Source organism: Rhinolophus ferrumequinum, chromosome 23 (genome assembly GCF_004115265.2).
Source record: "Rhinolophus ferrumequinum isolate MPI-CBG mRhiFer1 chromosome 23, mRhiFer1_v1.p, whole genome shotgun sequence".
Lineage (NCBI taxonomy): Eukaryota > Metazoa > Chordata > Mammalia > Chiroptera > Rhinolophidae > Rhinolophus > Rhinolophus ferrumequinum.
This window is the reverse complement of record NC_046306.1, coordinates 9528394-9537568: the sequence shown is the minus strand read 5'-3', so window position 1 is coordinate 9537568 and position 9175 is coordinate 9528394. Positions and strand designations below refer to the sequence as shown.

Genomic DNA, 9175 nt, shown 5'->3' with positions numbered 1-9175 from the left:
GGAACCTCCATACTGTTTTCCATAGTGGCTGCGCCAATTTACGTTCCCATCAACAGTGTACGAGGGTTCCCTTTACTCCACATCCTCATCAACACTGTAAGATTCTATTTTTGAGATTAATCATTGTTACTGCATGGAGTTGTGGTTCATTTTTATTGCTGTGTAGGATTCCATGATTTGGATCGTACCAGTTCATTAATTCATTCTGTTGATAAGCATTCAGGTTGTTTCCAGTTTTTTGCTGTTAGGAACAAGGGTGGACCGAATATTCTCTTGTTTCCTCTGGGTTTGGGGCTGGGCATTCTCAACTTTGGCTGCTCATTAGAATCTCCTGGGGAGTTTTAAAAAATGCTCATACTAGAACTTCCTCCCCTCCCCCCCGACATGCACACACATCAGACTGATTAAATCAGGACATCTGTGGGGGTGGGGCCCAGGATTGGGCAGTCCAGGGCTGAGACCCCTGGGATGCACACGGCCTGGGAGTAGAATTGCTGGAAAGAGGAAAGTCACCTGTTATTAGTAGCTGATGCCAAACGTTTGCAAATTGGCTGTGTCCAGTGACACTCCCACCAGCGTGGGAAGTCGGTCCTGCTGCCCTCACATCCTCATCCACACTTGATATTGACCACATTTTAACTTCTTGTCCTGATGGGTGTTCAATGGGATCTCACTATGGTTTTAATTTGCATTCCTCTTATTACTAGTGAGACTGAGCATTGGTGAAGTCAATGCTGAAACAAAAACTGCAAAGAGTCAGCCAGGTGACGATGGGGGGAGGGGAGAGATTTAGGGGGCAGGGAGGTGAACACCAGGTGCCAAGGTCCTGTGCTGGGCCAGGGCTGGGATGTGAGGAACAGAAAGACACGTGTGTGTGGTGGTGGGGGGCGGATTACTGTGCATGGGAGGGGGGAGAGCGGCTTGAGACAAGGTCAGTAGAGGTGACACCAGGGCAGAAGGCTGTGGTGAGGACTTTGGCTTTTGCTCTGGGTGAGAAAAGAACATGGGAGGCTCTGAGCATTCTGGCTGCATGTGGAGAATCAGGATGGGAGCTACATAGACATGGGAGGGGGTGTATTCTTCATAATGACTGCTTGTGGCCTGTCTCCCTGCCCTCCCCTCTACTCATCAACTAAAACCTTACCCCGAAGGATGATTGTTTTGTTTACAGCTATTATCCCCAGCACCTAGTGACACAAACAAGCAATTAATTGTGCTTGACCTCCTTATTCTAGGTGGTGAATGCAGGGACTTACAGGTCCCTTCACAGGTGGGTCCTTGTTTCACAGGTGGAACCAAGTTGCGTCCCCACCCCTCCCCCAAGCCTGGTATGGCCCCTTGTGGAGTCGGTGGGCTCACAGAAGAGCTGGGGGTGAGGGTACAGCTGTCCCTCCCCTGGGCCCACACCACATTGGATCAGTCAGTGCCCCTCGTGGAGCCCCGTGTTAGGTCCCTTAGACACAGGATTGATGACCCCCAGACAGGTGAGGACACCCGCGTCAGCCCCACCCTTCCCTACTACTTTCTCCCACCTGCCCAGAGTTATCTTTCTCAACAAAACGCTAAACAGAGCCCTCCTCAGCACGAAATCCTTCCTTGGCTCCCCAGTGTCCTTAGGGCAAAGTCCAAACTCCTCCAGGCCCTGGAGGCCCAGCAGATCTGAACCCTCCCGGACTGCCCACCCCACCCCCATCCCTGGGAGCTGCTCTCAATGGCTCTGATGTAGGTACTGATTCTTACCTCGGGCCTTTCCCCTCAGTATTTCTTCACTTCCTCTGGGAAGCCGCCCTCGAGCCCCTGTCAGGTGAACCGCCCCTTGACTGTCACAGCGTCCTGTGGCCTCCCCCATGAAAGCACACTTCCCTTTGCTTTATAATTTTCTATTTACTTCGTCTCCCCCACCAGACAGGGAGCTAGTCTTCGGTAGAGACCCCGAGTGTTTTGTTCAGGGATGAATCCCCAGCTCCGGTAACAGTGTGTGGCACATAGCGGGCGCTCAGTAAACATTTGCAAAGTGAAGGAATGAATGCATTTTGCTAGATGATGCCAGATTGCTTTGCAAACAGGTTCTGGCATTTCATACTGTCAGCAGCCACGTAAGGTGTCCATTTCCTCGCATCCATCCCCGAAATGTGTATTGTTCCCTCGTCGATGCCACGCTCTTTGGGACGCGGCAGCCCAGTGGAGAAAATTGCCGCCCTCTCCTCAGGCCGGAGGCGGAGGCGGAGGAGATTTCGGAACGCCAGGTGCCCAGACCCGCAGCGCGCGGCGCCAGGGGGCGCCAGAGGCAGGCGACCCGGCAGCGCTGAGCTGGCGGGCGCGCAGGGTCCCGAAGGGGGACCCGCCTCGCCTGGGGTTCCCTGCGCCCGGCGCCCCACCCCCGGTAGCTCAACGCCGGGCGGTCAGTGCAGCGCCCAGGGCCCGGCCTCCGAGCAACCCCCGCTGGGCATCCAGCGCCACGCGGCGCGAGCCCCGCCAGCCCCCGGCGCACCTGCTCGGGGCGTGGCCTCCGTCGAAGGCGCTCCTCGATTGGCGCGGAGGTGACAAGGGGCGGGGCATCGTTTGCCCACGCCCCTCACAGGGCTGGACTACTTAAAGGAGTTGGCAGAGCGCCTCCACTCACAGCGCAGCGGCGCGGCCTCGCGGGTGAAGGACTTTGCGACCCCAGCACGACTTGGCGACCCCCGGCTGCTTCGGCCACCATGCCGCGCTCTTTCCTCGTTAGGAAGTCTGCCTGCTCCCGCCGGAGGCCCAACTATAGCGAGCTGCACGACTCTTCTCCAGGTGAGTAGACCGGGTGCCGAACCCCGGAGGGGCTTGGGGGGACATGCGAAGGGGACACTTTAGGGAGAGGGACTTGGGGGCAAAAAGCAGTCAAAGGCGTGGGGAAATGTGAGGAGGGGTATGAGGAGCCCGGGGCAGGTGGATCCGGGCGGTTGGGGGAGGGCTTTTAGAGGTTGGTGGTCTCGGTTTGAGGGCACTTCTTAGCCGCCGAGAGGCGGAGGAGCCCCGCAAGTGAGAAATGAGAGAGGAAGGGCCCTTTTTGGGAGAGACGCCGGTCAGGGGCTGAGAAGAGTCCGGAGTCAGCGGATTTGGGGAAGAGAGTGGTGCCTCTGAACTGGTGTGATTGGGGACTTGGGGTGCTGGGGTAATAAACTGGAGACTTGGGGAATTCGGGAGAAATAACCCCGTTGGGTTGGCTGGAAAGGGGGGAGATCCTTCCTGTAAGATCTGGAGGCTGAGATGGGAGAACCAGGTGACCTGGGTGAGGAGAGGTCTCTTCAAGAGCAAAAACCTATTTGTTCGAGTCCTAATTATTTGATAATTGAGTGCCAGCCCCACTCAGCCCCTATCCCGCTTCAGGCTAATGTTTGTTGACTGACTGATCTAGTGTTTGATCCTGCCCTTTTCTCTCTCTCCCGTCAGAGTTCACCTTCCAGCAGCCCTACGACCAGGCCCACCTGCTGGCGGCCATCCCACCTCCTGAGGTCCTCAACCCCACGGCCTCACTGCCCACACTCATCTGGGACTCTCTCCTGGCACCCCAAGCCCAGCCAATTGGCTGGGCCTCCCTTCTGTCCCAGGAGATCCCCAAGGCTGTGGAGCTGACCTCCCTGTCAGATGAGGACAGTGGGAAAGGTTCCCAGCCCCCCAGCCCACCCTCACCGGCTCCTTCGTCCTTCTCTTCCACCTCGGCCTCTTCCCTGGAGGCTGAGGCTTATGCTGCCTTCCCAGGCTTGGGCCCATTGCCCAAGCAGCTGGTTGGGCTCTCCGGGGCCAAGGACCCCCAGTCCCGCAAGGCCTTCAACTGCAAGTACTGCAACAAGGAGTATATCAGCCTGGGTGCCCTCAAGATGCACATCCGAAGCCACACGCTGCCCTGCGTTTGTGGCACCTGCGGGAAGGCGTTCTCCAGGCCCTGGCTGCTACAGGGCCATGTCAGGACCCACACTGGTGAGTGTCCCTGCAGGCTGGCTGCCCTTCTCACTGTCCCTACTGCCTTCTTTACCAGCTCTTGTGAGACTGAGCTTGCTGTTATTTTCAGATTGTAGAAACTGAGTCTCCTGACTTTCAGCTCAAGATTTCGGGGGCCTGGCTCCCTGAAATGTTTGGCAAAAACATTCCTTCATCAGCTAAGCAGATGGGCTAAGTAGATAAACTTTACACGTCCCTCTGCAGTCTGTTTCTCAGCCAAATGGGTTGGAGCTGGATATGGGAAAGGTGCAACCAACACCTTGCTGTTGGAGCCAGGTGTGAAGGCCCTCCCTGCTCCACCCTCCCCCAGCCCACCCCCACCTCCGTCCCAGCCAGACAGGATGTTGTTAGACCCCCTACCTGAATCCTGCTTTGAGAACTTCTTCAAACCTTGGGCTGATGATTCACTCTGAGCCTCAGTTTCCTCATCTGTAAATTGAGCATAAGAATACCTTGGGGGGGTTTCTGTGTGGATTAATGAAAGAAAGCATATGGAATGCACCTGGGGTGGTGCTTGGTACATGATAAGCATGCACAAAAATGGTAGTTGGTATTTGTCCTGCTTCCATTCTGTATAACCTTTAGCAGGTGATTTAACCTCTCTGCGCCTCAAGATTATGACTGCATAATCACATAGGCCGGATTATGATAATGTTTTATAGGGTGGCTATCAAGATTTGGTGGCTTCTTAATCACTTTTTAATAAGTTACTATCTTGAGGGTTCTCGGATCTGCTCTCCCCACCCCCACTGTGGAGCAGACAAACTCGATCCTATCATGCAGACCTGGGAACACCTTTGCTGGCAGAAAACATGATTATGTCTTGGTGTTTCAAAAACATGACACTAAATGTGTTGAAAATTGTGAAATGGAGCCGCCTCTGTCCTTTAACTTTCTGGAAATGGGTGAAAGGTAGTCACTTTTCAGAACTTGAATGGTGGAGGCTACCTGTGTTTGGAGCTGCTTTTTGGAGAGACTGTTGTGGTCTCAAAGGTTCAAGGGTCATACTGTCTGCTTTGGGGTCAATCCAGCGGGTTGGAGACTCAGTTCTGGCACTTCCTGGCCCAGTGGCTGACCTGAGCCAGGAGGGTCAGTGGGGTGGTTTGGGAGGAATGCATTTTGCTGGCATTATTTGTGTCATTAATATTCCTACAAAGCGCATCCTCCCCAGCTTGCAGGTGAGGGCCACCCATTTCTCTTACTTTATACACAAATGGCCCTGATTTTAACATATAAAAAGTCCTACTGCCTGCTTCTGTCCTGGGTGCCTACCCAGCTGATGAGGGCTGTATCTGCGGGGAGTTAGCCCTGGGGTGCCCCACTGGGCCCCCTTCTCTCCCCTTCAGGGGACATTATTTTAATGTAAAGGCATGGCTCAGACACAAAAAGCTTGTTGAAATGCACCATCGCCATCCTCATTGACACCCATTGTGTCCCTTAATGGTGGCCCCAGTGGGTGGGGGCTGGCGGGTGGAGCAGGTGCACGGGGCAGCGGTGCCCAGCACCTGTTCTGGGGCGCAGCTGCTGGCCCACATCGTGTCAGGCCCCTTTAATCCGGGCAGTATCGCATGTACAGTGCCCCCCTTGGCGGCCTTTGTCCCCGCCGGCCTGGTGCCGATTTCACACTCGCCAGGAGCACCATAAAGGCGTCTGGGGGGTGGGGGTTCGGTCGGGTGGAGGTCTGCGCCTCTGGCTTGCGCACAAACCTCCACCTCATCACATCTTACAAGGCCTCCTTCCCCCTTTGTTCAGGCTTCTGTCTAGTCGTACGTAGCATGAAGGTGACGGTTCTTTGCGCACTTGCTGTGTGGAGTCAGGGCTTCCTTCACCTGTGTAAGGTAGTAACTCCATCAACTACCTTAGGAGGGAGGTGCCATAATCCCCATTTTACAGATGAGGAAACTGAGGCACAGAGAAGGACGTTACTTTCCCAAGTCATAGCTTATAAGGCTGGAGTCAGAACTTCTTTACCTTGTTGGTCAAGGCGGGGAGGGAAGTGGCTTTCGGTGCCCCAGGGAATATAGGACTCTCTCCCATCTACCCCATCTGCCTGCAGTAAGTAGCCTTTAGTTCACAAGGAAGGGAGTGTGGGAATGAGGAAGAACTTCACTTAGACCTTGTAGAATGCGGTCGTCAAACCCTTCAGGCCTGGTATGCAGAGGGAAGTCAATAATGGCGGAGCAAATGACAACCCTTCCCCAGTCCTCCAGCCAGGTAGCCCCCTCTCTACCTCAGGAGACTGAGCCCTTGAACGGATGGGTCCGTAGTCAGCCTCAGGCATCTGGACTGCTGGACTCCTCCCTCAGCACCCAGCACAGTGCCCCAAGCACCCAGTAGACTGATGGGATTCATTCATTCGCTGCTATTCTTGAATTCCAACCCTGGGATTTAACCAGTGGGCCATGGCCTCGGGCCCATCAGGCTGGGAGTGGGAGGAGAGGAGAATTGTATTTTTTGGAAGAGAATATTCGGGATTATAGACTAGTGCCTGGCACATAGTGGGAACTTGGTAAGTATTTGTTTAATGAGTTACTATTCTGAATTTTTTTGGGGGAAATACTGCACCCCCAAGAGAAAAAAAAACATGGCATTGTCCATGTTTTTGAACCGTGAGCTATATCCTCTTGATTGGGGCAAGAATTATGAAAAGTTGGTGAATGGGGTTATCTGGTGGTGATTAAAGGGTCAGGTTTCTCTGAGACCTTAAAAACAAAAACAAAACAGTCTTACAGACTTATTCGTGGTACAAGCACTTATTGAGCACTTACTGTGTACCCAGCCCTGTGTGTAAGACTTCCCAAAACAGTCTTGGCCAGGCAGGTGGCGTGAGGGTCACAAGTGGGGAGGGGTTTTAAACAAGTCCTAAGGTAAAAGGTTTCTATGGCCTCTTGCGGGGAGGGGGTCCCAGGCCCTCGGCTGGAGGCTTGGAATGGATTCAGGGGAGGCCGCTGCCCTCATGGGACTCAGCCTGATTCAGGGGCAGACAAGGAGATGTGAAATTACCCCGAGAGTGATCACTGTCGGGGAAGCAGCCCAGAGCAGTGGCCAAACCTGCTGGGGTGGGGGGTCAGGGGTGGGGCCCAAGGAGGCCTTTACGGCTGACTCTTAAGCTTTGACCCCAGATGAAATTAATCCAGGAGCAATAATAGGGAACACCCACCCCCAATGTCCCCCTACCTTAGGCAGTCTGTGTAGTGGTTAAAATCAAGGACTCTGGAGTCAGGCTGCTTGGTTCCTGCTGGGTGACCTTGCATATGCTGCTTAACTTCTCTGTGCCTCAGTTTCACCATATCTAAACCGAGGCAAGTGTAGGATGAAAGGAGGTAAGTGTACACCGCTTCTCACTGTCCCTGGCAGAAAGTAAGTGTTCAATAAATGCAGTCACCGTCACTGTTGAGCACTTCCTGCCCGCACAGTGTAGGTGGTGAAGTGCTTTATTCTACCCTCTCTCAATTACCAACCCCTATGAGTGGGGGGAAGGACAGCCCCATTTTACAGAGGAGCAAATGGAGGCTCAGAGAAGGCAGATGACTTGTTCAAGGCCACGGTGGGAAGTGGCAGAGCTCCCAATCAAATCCAGGCCTTTGGACACTGGCTACGGCCTGGTTTTTCTGTCATGGGACTCCAGGGTTGAGGGTGAGCTGGGTTCTAAAAGGCTGGGGTGGGTGAGTAGGGACTTCAATAAATGTCAGCTGTTGTCCCAAGCGACTTAGCAGTCTCACTGACTCCCTCCTGCTTTCTCTCCCCAGGGGAGAAGCCCTTCTCCTGCTCCCACTGCAGCCGGGCCTTCGCAGACCGCTCCAACCTGCGGGCCCACCTCCAGACCCACTCAGACGTCAAAAAGTACCAGTGCAAAACGTGCTCCCGGACCTTCTCCCGCATGTCCCTGCTCCACAAACACCAAGAGTCAGGCTGCTCTGGGGGCCCCCGCTGACCCTCGGGGCTCCTACCGTTTCTCCAGACCCCCTGGAGTGGCCTCCCCCCAACTCCAGAAAGAAGGATCTCCCACATCCTTCTCACCACGATGGAATTCCTTTCTGAGCTCCCCTTTTGACTGCGTTGGCCCCACAGGACTCTGAGGACCGCTTTCCAGTTCTCTCTGATCTGGGGACCTCGGTCGTCTCTGAAGGAGACCTTTCGGTGGACATTTCCATGGACGGCTGATGGGAGGAAGGCTTGCAGTGGAGATCTCTTCCGGCCGCCACTGCTCCGAGCATTCTGGAGTTGGCCTTGCTGTGTGGGTTTGTGTATCCAAAGCTATTTGGATACAGCTGCTTTGAGCTACAGGACAAAAGCTGACAGACTGATAGGAGGCTCCCACCCCACTCAGGGGACCCCACTCCTCCTCCCCAGAAACCCTCAGGCTGCCCCGTCAGGAGGTATAACTAACTGCAATAATCCACCCCCAGGGGCACCCACGGGGCCTGCGGGGGTCATCACTTGACGTGTCTAGACCCCAGCTATTTCAGCCTCCTGTTTGTCACGGTGGCACCTGTTTCATGGGCAATTTAACGTCTGAAAAGGGAATGTGAGTAATTGCTGTCACTTGTCCTGGGCCCAAGTAGGGTGCTTTGGCCCAACCAATGTGTCTCCCAGAACTATTTTCGGGGCCCGACAGGTGGGCCCAGGAAGAAGATGTTTACATTTTTTAAAGGTACACTGGTATTTATATTGCAAGCAACATTTTGTACTAAAGAAACATTTTGTATAGTTATATGTACAGTTTATTGATATTCAATAAAGTGGTTAATTTATATATAAGAAAAGTCTCCTTGCTTTCCTAGAGGAGTGGGTATTTATTTCAAAGAGCCTGTAGGTGGGGGAGGGAGCAGGGATTCGTGGAGCTCAGATATTCCTGACACAGCCTTGAATCATGTCCTCCCGCCTATGTGACTTTGGACTCCTGGATTTGACAGCCAGGGACCTTGTTTGTGCAAATGGGTTTTCCTCTGAGCCTGGTGTCCTGTGTGATGTGGAGGTTGGGAAACACCTGTGACCCCGGGGAACAGTCGGGTATGTGTGCAGGTTCCTTAACTCTCTCCGTGGCGGCCCTTGTTTATTCTCTCATTTTGAAGCTCACCAGACCCACAGGGTGAGAAGCTGGCTCCCTGGGTCTTATCAACTAGACAGGCTGGGGGCTTTGCCCAGCACTGCAAGACTTTTGGAGAAGGATTGGCTGCTGCTCCCAGCTGAGGGAGTG

General features: G+C 54.0%; 1 protein-coding gene across 1 annotated transcript; it reads left to right on the top strand.

Moving 5' to 3' along the window:
• The first annotated feature begins 2630 nt into the window (after nt 1-2630).
• Nucleotides 2631-8693, top strand: SNAI1 (snail family transcriptional repressor 1). Its single transcript, XM_033094285.1, has 3 exons — nt 2631-2784; nt 3427-3954; nt 7725-8693. Exons 1-3 carry the CDS (start codon nt 2703-2705, stop codon nt 7907-7909), a joined length of 795 nt encoding a protein of 264 aa, XP_032950176.1. The 5' UTR covers nt 2631-2702; the 3' UTR covers nt 7910-8693.
• The last annotated feature ends 482 nt before the right edge of the window (nt 8694-9175 follow it).

What these genes read in the sequence shown, in the direction of transcription:
- SNAI1 (XM_033094285.1), top strand. Translation starts at nt 2,703, where the DNA reads ATGCCGCGCTCTTTCCTCGTTAGGAAGTCTGCCTGCTCCCGCCGGAGG. An exon ending in GCTGCACGACTCTTCTCCAG is followed by an intron (nt 2,785 to 3,426) that starts GTGAGTAGACCG and finishes CTCTCCCGTCAG; the next exon opens with AGTTCACCTTCCAGCAGCCC. An exon ending in CCATGTCAGGACCCACACTG is followed by an intron (nt 3,955 to 7,724) that starts GTGAGTGTCCCT and finishes TTCTCTCCCCAG; the next exon opens with GGGAGAAGCCCTTCTCCTGC.